We start from the raw sequence: 15,771 nt of genomic DNA, 5'->3' as shown, positions 1-15,771 counted from the left end.
CGTCTTCATGGTGCACCGTGCTCATAGTGCCACAGAGGAGCCATCGTGACATCTGCAGTGTACGTGTAATCAGGGAGTCGGAAAATATTTTACGACTCCCTGGTGTACATTGTATTTTGGGAAATCTCATGCAAAATGTGCATGCTCCGAGGCGTACAGACACACCACAAATGCAGATACATGTACACACACCATGTACCATGTACCATGTATACGCCCGTCGCAAGAGAAGCACGCAAATCTGCAAATGCACTGGGTGTGCACCCACAGATTTTCTCTTTATAGCAACGATAGCGGATCTGATTCTGATTGAAACAGATCAAGACAAGCGCCAGATAATCCACACAACTGGCGAAGCCATGTAAATCGACCCCCCAATGCACACCTGGTCTACACCACACGGAGTACATCGGAATAGGACGGCCACACACACGCACGCACACGCACACACACACACACACACACACACACACACACGCACACACACAATACAATACAATATGCCCATTGCCCATCCGGAGATCATAGCAGGTCCCGAAGGGACCAACAGTGTTCAAGTCACGAGCAGAATCGGGACACACACACACACACACACACACACACACACACACACACACACACACACACGTGCACATTGTTTGGTACAGCGCCCGAGATACGCTGATGGCCAATGAAAATACGATCATTGGAGAACTGCATTCCGAGTTTCCCGCTGGTGGTCGTATACTAAGCTGGGTTGGACGCCGGGAGCTTCGGAGTGTCATGATGCAGGCTGAGAGCGAGACACCAGTAGGTGGCATCACTGGACAGCTATGCACCTCAAAGCACAGTCTTGCAGGCACAAGAACAGAGCGCTAACAGAGCATGAGGGTGCAGCTTTTTAAATAAAAAAGGACCCTGATATGTCTTTTCATTATTACAAGTATAAATAAAGATTGACATTGAATCTGTCAAAGTGGAACAAAAAAGATCAAATCCAAGAAAACGACCGGATGGCAGTCGTGAGTCAGTCAAGTGTCAAGTTCGGCAAGAAGCGGGTGTTCCTAGTTGGAACAATCAACTCCAAGAAAACATTAAAAAAAAGTTCAAATCAAAGATCAACGCGCTCAAATTGGTGATTGTATCTCGTCACTTCAGAGTAAAACTAAAGTAAAGTAAAGTTCACACATCCGCTTTACCAAAGAAAAAAGTTCAAAAAACACAACCAGCAAAGGAATTCATGTCATGTGTGACACATGAAAAATTCTCAAGAAATGAATGCCGTTTGCATCGAGACAAAACAGAAAGGCAGGGTGTCAGTCAGTTTACAGGAAGCGTGAGCTCCGACCCTAAGAGCAACTACCTTCTACAAATAGGACACTGATACAATAAATATGGCAATCCGGGTGCTCACACTGAAGACCATAGACGGCTGAGGGCGTATTACAGTAACTGTAAAAAGTAAAAAAAAAAAGTAAATTATCGTATCCGTTCCCGAAGGGAACTCACGACGGCCGCTAACACCCGATAAACCCTAGGGTTTATAGGGTTTACAGTAACTGTTGTAAACATGAATTTCTGAACGTTACTGGTGTGCATCTACTTAAGCCAAGCCAGAAAAATCTCATTGAACAACGAACAAAGCGCCGTAATCTGTATGAAAATTGATTGGTTATACTACATCTATGAGTAGAATATACAGCGCCGTCATCACTGGTTCGCACATAATAGTGCAAGGTAGGGTTTGTTGGGTCCAAGAGCAGTTATAAATGCAACTATTATTTCCTGCATATGCTGCTAGACCGGTTAATAGATGCTCGCGTTCACCATTAGGGCTGAGATCCCCTGAGATCCCCAAGCCTCCGGGAAATCCATCAGACAATAGAGATACATACTCTAGCCCAGCAGACTTCCTTCAACCGTGGTGGGAAGGTGGAGCAGAGGATTTCGAGACACTGCCATGTGGTGCAGACACAGGCCTGGCCGGTCCGCTCGACTCCTCACACACTACATGTTGTTGTGAGGGCTTGTCAATGCGGGATAGAGTCCCCTCCGTCGCCGCCGCACTGGAGCCATCCATTGCATTGCCAGTGCTCGCTTCTGCAGTGTGAGCTCTTTTGGACAGGAGGTGGTTAGCCACGGTTTGTTTTGCTTGACTCAAGAAGCCACTGACTGCGCCAGACAGTCGTTTGCGAGGAGTTGCAGCAGGTGTATCGGACACCGTCTCCTGACTGCTTGCGATTTCAGGCTCCTTTTCATCCACCTCATCCGTATCGTCATGATGGCCTGATGGCACACCCTTACTGGCATGACTGGATGCCAGTGCAAGCTCACCACTAGGAGCAGGTGTATCGGACACCGTCTCCTGACTGCTTGCGATTTCAGGCTCCTTTTCATCCACCTCATCCTTATCGTCATGATGGTCTGATGGCACACCCTTACTGGCATGACTGGATGCCAGTGCAAGCTCACCACTACCGTCACGCTTGAAAGGCCGCGAGGAGCCTGGCACTGCATCGGAACGTCTGCAGACAAGAGGCGGAAGACCCTCTTGCACAGTCGTTTGCTCAGTGGGTGGTTCTGAGACCACTTCCCAAGTGACATTGTTTTGGGTTGGATTGGTTGGTGGATTATCCTGCACAGCAGATGCCTGGGGTATGCCTGCTGGTGGAGACTGATGAGATTCAAGACAGACCTTTCCAGGAATCTGGAGTTCACACAATATACACGCAAGAACGAACATACAATTATACCAATAAGGTTGTCACGATGGGTGTCGTGATTTTATTCCAGCTATACACATAATGCAAACCAAGTCATCATATTACTACATGTACAGGAGTCGCGATCTGGCTTCACCTTTTTTTTCTCCTCGTTTTTCACTTACATACGTAGTACCTCGCGAGTTCACCATTCTGGGCTCACACCCAGACCACCGCGTGTCGACCACGACATGACATCCATCTTGTTCTTTTCTGTTGAGTTACTTTTTCCGTTTTCACCTTGGGGCAACAGCAAGTTTCTTCGCTCGTGCCATATCACTTCAAAGAAACGGAAACTGTTCAATACTCTAGATCCTTGTGCGGTTTGAACTCACCCCTAGCTCTCCCACTGTACCCAACTAAACTTAATTCCGCACAAACTTGACAACCTCATCACCGGCACGACGTGTGTCTCGGCCGCAACCCAGCTGTACCAACATACGAAGTCTTTGTTCGCATCAGCAGGAATGAACCTGCGGGAGTGGTCTTCAAATTCCCCAGAATTTCTCCTGACCGTTGACCGTGTCGACCGGTCCATAATATCACCTCAGCGCTGTCTTGGCCTCCTCTGGTCTCCAGATGGAGACACACTGGCCATCAACCCAGTTCAAGCTGGCATTCAACTCATCAACACGAAGCGACAGCTTCTGCAGATCATCGCGAAGTGTTTCGACCCGCTTGGGCTCATCACACCTGTAACCGTAGCCGCCAAGATTCTCTTCTAGAGCATTTGGCTCCTGAATCTCGATTGGGACGATCCCCTTCCACCTGATATCTTGTCCCGCTGGCTCCCGGTCGCCAGCGACATCGATGCCGCCTGTGCTGCTTTGCTTCCCCGTTTCATCGGCTGTCTGCCAGACGCTGCTGACGTCCGGTACGAGCTTCATGTCTTCGCGGACGCTTCCGAAGCGGCCTACGCCGCGGCAGCCTACCTACGCATTACAACGTCTCAACATACCAGCGTTCATATCATCTTCAGCAAGTCAAGAGTTGCACCTACTAAGCCGCATGCTATTCCCCGTCTGGAACTTCTTGCTGCCGTCATCGGCTCTCGGATGATCACCTTTCTGCGGACCGAGTTGCCACTCAACTTCTCTACCACCGTCCTTTGGAGCGACTCATCAACAGTTCTACATTTGCTTCAATCAACCCGACGCCCACCAACATTCGTTCACAACCGAGTCGACGCCATTCAGTCCGTCCCTGATGTGGCAATCGGCTACATCCGTTCGGCAGACAACCCTGCCGACCTACCGTCCCGTGGCATCCCTGCCGCAGCTCTCAAAGCGTCGTCTCTCTGGTGGCACGGCCCCAACTGGCTACACCGCGCCTATGAAGTACCACCACTGCCGCCTGGGGAGTGTCTTTCAGAGTTTCCGAAACGTTCGGGTGACCGGAGCCCGGTGAACATGTCACAAAACAACAACAAATCTGATGCATGTGTAGCATGGCTACTTCAAGTATGTGCTTTGAGTGCTGAGAGTATACGAGTTACACATGCAAAGAGGTATTGCCCCCATTTGGCATTGGTTGCACTCATTTCTCCTCCCTCGGGTCCTTAGTGCGTTTCTCTGCTCTGTGTCTGTGCTTTGTTTGCAGGTTGCGTGGAGCCGAGTCACTGTCTGGTCCTGTCACTGTCGAAGAGCAAGAACAAGCCAAGCATGTGGATCAAGCATGTGCAGGAATCAGAGTACGCGATGTCCTCACCGCTCTACGCCAAGGAAAGCAGCAACAGCTCATCCAGCAGCTCAAGTTCCAAGGCCCCGATGACGTCATCCGCTGCCGCGGGCGCTTGGAGAACGCTGACCTAGCAGACAGGGCCAAGTTTCCCGCTCTCCTGCCCCCCGCGCACCACATCACGCTACTTGTCTTCCGGCAAGCGCATCAGAAAGTGCTACACAACGGTGTCGCGCACACGCTCGTGCGAGTCCGCACGGAGTACTGGATACCCACTGGTCGCGCCGCGGCAAAGAAAGCAATACACAGATGTGTGACATGTAAGCACGTTCAAGGACTGCCGTTTGCGACGCCCGACTTCCCGCCATTGCCAATGGAACGAGTCTCCAGACCCACTGCGTTCACCAATACCGGCCTGGACTACTTTGGCCCCCTGTACGTCTTCAGGCAAGCAGAGCCACAGAAAGTGTGGGTGGCACTGTTCACATGTATGACGACACGAGCCGTCCATATGGAGTGTGTTGAACACCTGAAAACGTCTGAGTTCCTGCTAGCGCTCCGGCGCTTTATATCAAGACGTGGTGCACCCCAACTCATTGTGTGCGACAACGCGCCTCAGTTTGCACTGGCGCGAACGACCCTGGACACGGCATTCGAGACGTCGGTGCGAAGTGACGACCTTCAGCACCTTCTGACATCTGCCAGGATATGCTGGCGGTTTATCGTGCCTCTATCGCCCTGGATGGGCGGGTTTTATGAACGCATGGTTGGGCTTGCGAAGCGCTGCCAGCGCAAGACCCTCGGCAACGCCCGGCTTCAGTTGTCACAGCTGGTGACGATGCTGAGCGAAGTCGAGGCAGTCCTGAATTCGAGACCGCTGACATACGTCGGTGACGACATCGAGGCTGTGCTGACACCATCGGCATTTCTCTGTCACCGGACTACGACAGCTCTACCACTGCCCTCCCAGGACAATTCGGATGACCCGGAGTACGTTCCGAACGCCACCCCAGCACACGACCTGGTCACCCTGTGGGCAAAGGGTGAGCGCCTGCTGAATGCCTTCTGGCAACAGTGGCGCAATGAGTACTTGGCGGAACTGCGTGACCGCCATCAGCGACTTCAACAGCGTGGTAAAGCCACCACAGCGGCTCCAGCAGTCGGCTCAATTGTCTTGCTGGCTGATGACGCACCAAGAGCTACCTGGAGGCTCGCTAGGATTGTTGATCTCCAGGTTAGCGCAGACGGTCACATCCGGTCGGCGACAGTCATCACTGCAGACAACTGCCAGCTGAAACGCCCGTTGCGCCTTCTGTATCCTCTGGAATGCGAGGATGTAGCACCCGCCGCCGAAGCCGCACCCGCTGCAGCAGATACACTCGCCGCAACAGCCACACCCGCCGCTGCCGCCACGCCGCCGCCTGGTCGTCCGCAGCGTGCAGCTGCGGCAAGGCAACGCCAACAACTCCAGCAGCTAATCAACAGCGACAAGTTGTGAAGATGACTTGTTTGCCAGCATCATAGTTAACATTTGTATTGTCTTTCTCTTTCCATCTATCGTCTCCCAATTTCTTATTTTTATATACATGTAACTTCGTTCCCGTCTTTCTGGGGTGAGTGTCACGATGGGTGTCGTGATTTTATTCCAGCTATACACATATGCAAACCAAGTCATCATATTACTACATGTACAGGAGTCGCGATCTGGCTTCACCTTTTTTTTCTCCTCGTTTTTCACTTACATACGTAGTACCTCGCGAGTTCACCATTCTGGGCTCACACCCAGACCACCGCGTGTCGACCACGACATGACATTCATCTTGTTCTCATCTGTTGAGTTACTTTTTCCGTTTTCACCTTGGGGCAACAGATAGTTTCTTCGCTCGTGCCACATCACTTCAAAGAAACGGAAACTGTTCAATACTCTAGATCCTTGTGCGGTTTGAACTCACCCCTAGCTCTCCCACTGTACCCAACTAAACTTCATTCCGCACAAAGGTTTATAAATGTAGTGTCAGCTTCTACACAGCCCCTCTATACGACCAAATAAATATAAAATCAGTTAAAATGAGTACATGCCCTAAAAACATTTTCCTTCCGAATTCTTGAACTTCCCTGGTTTCCCTCCCCAAATGTGGATACCACTCAAAACAAGTGCCCCCGTCCCCAAACAATATAATCGGAAACATACCTGGATCCTTCACTGCCTAGCAGGGACTTCCTGATTACCATCAAAACATGCCCGATATACGTTTGCCATGAAATGTTAAAAGCTAGTATAGGCCTCCAGAATTGGGTCCCGGGTCAAAGGTTAGATAATATACCTGCTAACGGGCATCTACGATAAGTATAGCATCCCGTCACCGGCATCGCAGTGGAGGTGTGAAGTACACTGGCAAGTACACTTACAAACAGTTCTAACAGTATTGTAATGCGATACTAGTACTATGATATCATAGGTCAACAGGATTGTTTACACTGCACGGTTCCCGTGAGAGTCACATACCGCATGCTCGGCATCAGTAGGAACGCCACCACTCTCAATGATCAGTAGGAACGCCACCACTCTCAATGATCAGTAGGAACGCCACCACTCTCAATGATCAGTAGGAACGCCACCACTCTCAATGATCAGTAGGAACGCCACCACTCTCAATGATCAGTAGGAACGCCACCACTCTCAATGATCAGTAGGAACACCACCACTCTCAATGATCAGTAGGAACGCCACCACTCTCAATGATCAGTAGGAACGCCACCACTCTCAATGATCAGTAGGAACGCCACCACTCTCAATGATCAGTAGGAACGCCACCACTCTCAATGATCAGTAGGAACGCCACCACTCTCAATGATCAGTAGGAACGCCACCACTCTCAATGATCAGTAGGAACGCCACCACTCTCAATGATCAGTAGGAACGCCACCACTCTCAATGATCAGTAGGAACGCCACCACTCTCAATGATCAGTAGGAACGCCACCACTCTCAATGATCAGTAGGAACGCCACCACTCTCAATGATCAGTAGGAACGCCACCACTCTCAATGATCAGTTCAAAGCGCATATGCAGTTACTTTAAAAGCGTTGTGAGGTAATTAAATCAGATCCTGAACTAGATAGTCAAACAACCGAATACCTCATTCACTGTATCTTTGCTACGCTAGTGCCAGATCAAGAGTTCTCTAGTGTTAATGGTACTTTTAAAACAGCGGTTCAAAGTATTCCAGGGTGCGTCTAAGCAAGATACAGGACAATAATGTTGATACAATCATACTTCCATCCCTTTCACAGGCCACACATCAGGGTGCATGGATGCATGGAAGGAGTGGGGTGACTTTCTGCAGCTGCCGGTAGTGTATGCCTGGTAGATGCAACCCTAAGGGAGTGTCCTCAACTAGAAGACTAGCAGTAAGCTTGTAGATAGGAGATCTTTCATTTATCTATAATTATAGGAATGGATTTGCTCCCACACTGGAGCTCGCGCCATTCCTAAACAAAATCATCGCCGAAGTCGCAACCTCTATTTCGTACTATAATTATAGGATAATGTAAACTAACTTTCATTGCCTTCTTTTGTACACATATGGATGAGCACAACCAGGTACGACCTAGGGTTACAGTACATAACACGTACCTGATGACCATTGCCCTCATCAGCAGCAATGGCATGGCTGGTAGAATATTCTCTTGACGAGAACATGTCATTATCTGTTGGCGTTTGAGTCTGAGCGACAGGCTGCACAGGCTGCACAAGACCAGAAGAGGTGGAGTGTGCACCACCATACGAAGTGTCGCGCTGCTCGTTACAATGCTGGGGTGATGACGATGTCACTGAACTGCTTTGAAGCGGCTGTCCGCCTGTAGATCATAAACACCACACACAGGACAATGTTGAATAGACAACTTCAGAGTGGTATGGTGACAAACTGCACAGTTCAGTAGACTTAGTAAGGGGTACAATGAATGTAAACAGTCCATTTTAAGCTCACTAAGTGTTATTGATATCGACCCTACAATTCTGTGGAGTGCAACCATGTTAAAGCAATCCTCCAATTGTAGCTAAAAAGCTTCACAGTGAGGTATTGCAAAAAGCTGATTAGTAAACATGACATGTGCCACAAAATCTATACTCCAAACAGAGACCACTTGGTGTGTTGTGAAGATGTATGGATATATATACTCCAAACTGTGCAAATAATGATCTGCATGAAGGCAATAAGATACAGTATGGACAGGATCATCAACTGCGCACTCATGACTCTATACACCTGTCCAAAACATTTTTTGTGGCATTCATCAGCTGGAAAACATCACAAGCGTAAATCAAGAAAGAAGAGCATAAATACATGCAGCGAAAGCAAACAGTCCCAAATACACACAGTGGTAATTAGCACATATTAGTGAAGGAAACATCCAAGGTTGGAAAGGGGAGGGGGGTTACACGGATGACGACTAACTGATCAAGTCACCCTCACCTGTTCAGTTAGTTGTCTATGATTCACTTACTCCCCCCCCCCCCCCCTCTCTTGTTTATTTATTTTTTCCAAACTTGGATGCAAGTAATCTTCACAAATGTTGTGCTAAGTCTCACTGTGTGTATTTGGAAACTGTTCACTGTCTCTGCATGATTTTAATTATTTCGTTCTTCTTCCTCGATTCTTGCTTGTGACGTTTTCTAACTGGTAAGTTTCACAAAAAAAAACAATTTTGTAAACAATAGACTAGCCTCGCTTTGCATATGTGTATAGAGTCGTGAGCGCGCAGTTCATCCTGTTCACGGCATTATACTCCAAACGTTGATATATTTGTTGTTTGAGGGATGGTTGAACAGTTGATTATCCCTAGGGGGTCTTCATGGATTAATGTGCTGGTTAAAGTTCCTTACCAGCTGTACTCTCGGTATTTTCCGCTTGAATTGACAGGGAATTTTCAGATACAAGAGCAGACTGAACATCACGTGTCGTACGTTGTGGCCACTCTTCATTGGGGATAACACGTACATCCACCTTTTTGCCATCGCTTCCAAACCTCAGGGCAATCATCATCTGGTCAGAAACCGCAGTGTAGTCCGCATCGTCCCTTCGCAGGTTAACCCTGGCGTAAAGTGGTGCTATGGACAGTGCTGCGAGTGAACACAAAAGAACACCACGATGGTCTGGCCAAATGAAATGTACAGTAATAGTATGGCAGTGTGACGACCTATGCAGTGTTTGCTCTAGGATTTCTAACCAACTGGGTACACGTGTACCTGGCACAACTCTTGCAACCGGGTCAGTCCTGGGTACATTCCAGTGCGGCTATGGTACATCAGGGAATCTTAGGACTCCCTGATTGAGTCCCAACTGGGTGACACGTGACCCGGTGTTCTTTTCCCAAGCGCATCCAAGTAAGCTGCAACCGGGTCACTGACCTGGCTGACCCAGTTCTGGAGCAGACACTGCTATGGACAATTTCGAGATTTAAAGTGGGTTTTTGATCCTTAATTCGGCCCAAATTGGACTTTCAAAAGCTAGCGGGACTGTTTCCGATGAATGGACTGGAGTGGCAGGTGGTCTTTACTTAGAGGTTTGCACTACGTGACCATATATGGATCCCCTTCTATGATAATTATGTAAGTCAAAATGCAGCTACAGTCAAATCTGCCGTTAGCGACCTCTGCTGTAGGCGACCATCTACCGTTAGCGACCGATTTTCCGTGCACCAACGGTTTCACATACAAACTGATCTGTCCAGAGCGACCATCTGCTGTGCGCGACCAGCGACCGCGATTTCACGCACAGTGGCTGCATTCAAATCTGCTGTAAGCGACCGCGGCCCAGGTTCAGTCAGGTGCGGAACTGTACTTGCCAGTGCGCTGTCAACTGCAAGGCGTGAAAATGCGCTGTCTTGCAAGTGCCTTGATCGACAGCTGGCTGAACATGTAAAAGATTAGCCCTGGTATGTGCACTATTCTTGGGTTTGTGCACCCCTATGCTATATTCTATTGAATATCCAATAAAATGATATTAAAGATCACATTATTCTCGTCGATTTGAGTACATGGAAGCATAATAATTATATGCATGCCCGGTATGCTGGATTTACCATACATCTGCTATAAGACACCATCTGCCGTAAGAGACCGCTTTTTCTTGCGCCAAGGGGCGGTCGCTTACGACAGATTTGACTGTAATACCATTCCCTGCCGCTTGCACAATGCCATTTCTCCTTCGAGCAGTAACATCGATGAAGGAGAAGGTGCAATGTGCTCTCCAAGATGTTTACTATCATGTTTGCTCATGACAGGACTTGAAACTATGACAGGTGCAGTACAGCCCACAGTCAAAAAGAGCCTGCGTTCATTTGTTCAGCTGTAGTATTGAAAGAGTCCATTCAGGACCATGGAAAATCATCAAAATTTCAGATGGAGCTTCGAACAACCTTTGATTTCCTGCATCGTGGTTGCTAATTATGGGTCGAACATCGACTTTGGGACAAGAAAAGGCGGTCGCTGGTCGCGTTCAGCAGGTAGTCGCTACAGTGCATTTCAAAACTATAGACGTGTAGGGTTTTTGAAATATTTCAAATTTGGCTGGAACTTTTTGAGAATAGTTTTCGGAATATTGCTCAGGATCGCTCCACAATTACTCTCATATAGTTTCTAAAGGATTGGATAACAGACGCCCAATTTGGAAAAAATTATGCACAAAGTGATCACAGATTTTATGTGGTATAGATGCTGGCATAACGGTTTTTGCCTAGGTACGCGTCTATAGTTTTGAAAGGGACTGTAGTCACAGTGCATTTTGAATGTGAGACCGTCCGTGCCTGGCAAAGTGGTCGGTAGTACCAGGCTGTTCGCCAGTCACGGTGGTCTTTAGTTTCAGGTTTTACTGTAGTACCAGGCTGGTCGCCAGTCACGGTGGTCTTTAGTTACAGGTTTTACTGTAGTACCAGGCTGGTCGCCAGTCACGGTGGTCTTTAGTTACAGGTTTTACTGTAGTACCAGGCTGGTCGCCAGTCACGGTGGTCTTTAGTTACAGGTTTTACTGTAGTGATGTTACTTTAAAGTGAGGCTTATTATTATTATTATTATACGCATTCCCGCGTTGAAGTGTAGCAGCAGTATGCTGCGTCCACAGCTTCGCTTATGCAGAATGGCTTGGGTGAGAGGAGAGGGGAGAGAAAGCAACAAGGCAACCAACATCTATGAAATTGGTCACAATAACATGAAGAGAACCAACCTACATACATGTACGCATGATTGCACAAGAATGGAGACGACCAAATATAATGGCTATAATCATTGTGCCACAAAACCGGTACACAGGAGATCTGACGACAATGTAACGAAACATAAAACTCAGTTACTCAATACAGGTTCCACTAAATTACAAGAGAACAACGCTACAACGTTAGAATTGCCGCTAAATTATCGCAAGTGTAGAGAACGAGTCCAATACAAATGAAAACCATGAACAGACTGTCCCGAAGTTATTTTGGGAACAAATTGTACTACATGACTGTACTTGCTGATACTGACGCTGACGGAACACGAATTTGAGTTGAATACTCACGAAGTCTTGTACATGCACATCATTATGTGAGGCTTATACTCCGGAGAATGAGATAATATCGATTATTGGCCTGCAGCAACGTACTTTTTTAGTTGCCCAGCAGATCCACCAAAAATTTGACCAGTAAAATAATTATGGGATCAGAATAACTTCCTCTGGAGACAAGAATTCATGACTTCTTCTATTCAAATTCTAATGCGATACTTTGAGATGCTGTGCTCAAGAAAATTGGTTCAGTGCATGAATCAAAAAGTTAAAAACCATGAGTGGATATACTGCTTTGAAGTACACTATCATTCAGAAGAGATTGCACCACTCGGAGTCCTTATTGCTCCATTCCACTCAGAACTCAATTCATCACAATTCGTCAATTGAAGGATCGATGGGTTTTTTCCCCCGAAGGAATCAGTCGGCAAAATTATTACGAGATCGAGAATGCAATTCCACAGATATACTGCCCTTGACTCAGGAGAATGTAACAATCGTGTGTACTGAGAGGGAGAGGCAATGTGATTGCTGCATGACAAACTAGTGCTGACATACCAAGTTGTCTCTTTCCCTCATCCAGCAGCAAATTCATACATGTATTGCTTTAAAATTTGATGTAAAGTAGAAGAAGATAACACATGGGAACGAGTTATGAAGCAACACAACTATCCACGACTGTAACAAGATAATAAGCAGTCAGAAAGTGAGATAACAGGGCTTATTAGTTATTATCAACCCCATGGATAGTTGCATCATAACTCGTTCCCATGTGTTTTCTTCTTCTATTTTATATTTAAAATACTGGCTCATTATCCGAGTTCAATGGATTGCTTTACTTTTGTTATTCTTCACCGCCAGATCATGACCAGTAATGCCTGGCTAGGGACAACAAGGTACCTCACTCACACTTGGATGAGGGGTTGTTTTATCCAAGTAATTAGTTTCCCTGTATTGCACAGTTCAAGTTGGACCACACATCCAGCTTCAGAAGGTTTAGTTCATTGTTTGATGTTATGTTATCGATAATTATGGTGGTGGCGTTCCTACGGAAGTGGACAACTCAGTCTGACTGGGCCTCACCCCGATCACGCTTACTCACACTATGAGTTATTGACAGTCAGTGAGTTCAACAATAAAGTACAGGTGAGAAGAAGGAGAAAGCTGACAAACCTCCGAGACCGCATCGTCTTCCACTCCTCGTAGCTGGAGTTGGGACCGTGTTCTTTATCAGCTCAAAGTATGATATCGTGAATCCACAATAATGCAGGCCAGCTTTCAGCTGTACAATGTTGATGTCACTATTTTTCAGCAAGTCACTGTTTACAACTAGAGTTCCACTGATGTCCTTCAGTACAGTTTCCAAGTGTGAAGAGTCTAGAAGCCACATCAAAGAATAGCATAATCAAAATAAGTACTCGGAAAGGGGAGCCAAGGAAAATATTAAATGGAAACATGGAAAACAGTGGGGCAAAAGCTATGCGTTAGAGTCCACCAACTAAACCAGATTTTGAACAGTCAGACGTGCACAAGGTAGCACCAGATTGACAAGGAGTACTGAGACATTCCACTGCAAGGAAGTGAGCTGGAGCACTACTCGATAGCGCTAACCAACTACCAAGCAACATTGTGCACGTCTGACTTTTCAAAATCTGGTTTAGCTGGCCATATGCTGTAAATCGGTAATCAACGATTTTCGTCCAGATGGCGAGGGATCCGGATAAAAGAGGACCGGATAACCGGAACCAATCTGTATACAAAACTGTGTCGTCCTTTGTGGACCTGTAGCGGCCCACTCCCAAACCACATGGTATTTCTACGAAATCGCTACCGTATTTTTCGGAGTATAGTGCGCACCTTTGTATAACGCGCACCCCCAATCTTCATTGAGGGTGCGCACTTCAATCTTCATTGAAGTACATGCATTTCATATTCGGAGCATAGTGCGCACCTGCGATTTAGGGCCTAAAATAGCACGTCTAAAGTGCGCACTATACTTTGAAAAATACGGTACTTTTCACTAAATCGCACCTTGCGCTTCTCACACTTCTGCACTTTCCTTTTTGGGCCTGCGTATCCAAAAATAGCCTACGGTGTGTTCTCTCACATTCACCTAGGGTTCACCCGCACCATACCGTACTGCTGTGCTTGCATTATCCCGTATTCTTTTTCGGCACGCTGCCTACTTCTGAGGTCTTTTCCTTTTGAGCCTCCGACAAGATTTGCCTTCTCTCCCCTCTCCCTCTCCCCCCCCCCCCCTCTCTCTCTCTCTCTCTCTCTCTCTCTCTCTCTCTCTCTCTCTCTCTCTCTCTCTCTCTCTCTCTCTCTCTCTCTCTCTCTCTCTCTCTCTCTCTCTCTCTCTCTCTCTCTCTCTCTCTCTGTCTCTCTCTCTCTGTCTCTCTGTCTGTCTGTCTGTCTCTCTCTCTCTGTCTCTCTGTCTCTCTGTCTGTCTGTCTGTCTGTCTCTCTCTGTCTCTCTCTCTGTCTCTCTCTCTGTCTCTGTCTCTCTCTGTCTCTCTCTCTCTCTCTCTCTCTCTCTCTCTCTCTCTCTCTCTCTCTCTCTCTCTCTCTCTCTCTCTCTCTCACTCTCTCTCTCTCTCTCTCTCTCTCTCTCTCTCTCTCTCTTTCTGTCTCTCTCTCTCTCTCTCTCTCTCTCTCTCTCTCTCTCTCTCTCTCTCTCTCTCTCTCTCTCTCTCTCTCTCTCTCTCTCTCTCTCTCTCTCTCTCTCTCTCTCTCTCTCTCTCTCTCTCTCGTCTTGGCCATTGTTAGTAGTTGTCTTTTTCTTTTAGTATTTATGTTTATTGTTTTATGTTGTGGTGGAGAACCCCCGTTTCCAGCAGAACTCAGTGTTTTGTTAGACTCACAGATTCTTCATGCCTAAAAGTTGATATTGCTGCCATACCAGCTTGTTCTTCACGGAAAAGTCGTTGACTCTACGGTAAAATTTAATCCCAACGTGATGGCACTTCAGAAGTAGGTTCAGTGCTTGGTTAGCTACTGTGTGCAGTCTGTGCAGTCTGTAACATGGGCTATGAGTTGGGTGATTTGTGTGGACTGTGACAATCGGGGATCTCCACTGCAAAAGCAGTCTACTGCAAAGTGGGAAACTTTTGCAGTGGACATTATTAAAATTCCTCTATTTTCGCAACCATCGCGCATTCGCAAATATGAATTACTGCGAACTGATTTGAAAGTAGACTGATGGCTTTCGGCTTGTACAATTCGTTTTCGCAACGCTTCCCCGTTCTTTACTTATCTTTGATATTTATGACCCACCCAAGTTGGGTGGTGTGCTGCTTTGCTGTTTCGAATTGTAGTTAGACCGCTTTGTCAAGTATCCTACTGGTCTCGTCATCGTCCAGTAAAAATCGGCATTCTTTGTTCCTTTTCTAAGCACTCGCAGACTCCATTGCAGCCATTCACACATTACACGGTACCTCACTTCAAACTCTCCAACCACGGTCTCTTCGCTGCATAAGTTCACTTCACTTCCAAAAAAATAAAATAAGGCCAAACTAAAAAAGGTGTGTGGTTCGACTAAGGGCATGTTCGATTGGTAAGGATCGGGATCGGGATCCAGATCTCAGATCCGTCGGATCCTTCAGAGTCAACTGGACACTTTTTTTGGGCCTTGACTGTTGCCATGTTGACGAAGTAATAAAAAGTCGTACTTTAATACCGCGCCAGTTGTACAAAAAGTCAACAAGCTTATAGCTTTATCTCCATCCACGTGGCCGGCACGTGGGCGTACCACAATGTGTACAAAAACGATTTTTACCTGCCATATACGCACAAAGGTCACATCTGGAT

General features: G+C 47.1%; 1 protein-coding gene across 1 annotated transcript in view; it reads right to left on the bottom strand.

The window, feature by feature from the left end:
* Window positions 1-660: 660 nt before the first annotated feature.
* Window positions 661-15,771, bottom strand: part of LOC135827064 (uncharacterized) — a 55,254-nt gene continuing 40,143 nt past the window's right edge. The window contains exons 12-15 of the mRNA XM_065339591.1: window positions 13,136-13,339; window positions 9,307-9,543; window positions 8,056-8,279; window positions 661-2,686 (exon numbers count right to left, since the gene is read on the bottom strand). Of these exons, the coding sequence (XP_065195663.1) occupies window positions 1,895-2,686; window positions 8,056-8,279; window positions 9,307-9,543; window positions 13,136-13,339 (1,457 nt within the window). The 3' untranslated portion in view covers window positions 661-1,894. The remainder of the gene's footprint in view (window positions 2,687-8,055; window positions 8,280-9,306; window positions 9,544-13,135; window positions 13,340-15,771) is intronic.

This window comes from Sycon ciliatum, chromosome 1 (genome assembly GCF_964019385.1).
Source record: "Sycon ciliatum chromosome 1, ocSycCili1.1, whole genome shotgun sequence".
NCBI lineage: Eukaryota > Metazoa > Porifera > Calcarea > Leucosolenida > Sycettidae > Sycon > Sycon ciliatum.
The sequence above is the reverse complement of the archived record's forward strand: the minus strand, read 5'-3'. Positions and strand labels throughout refer to the sequence as shown.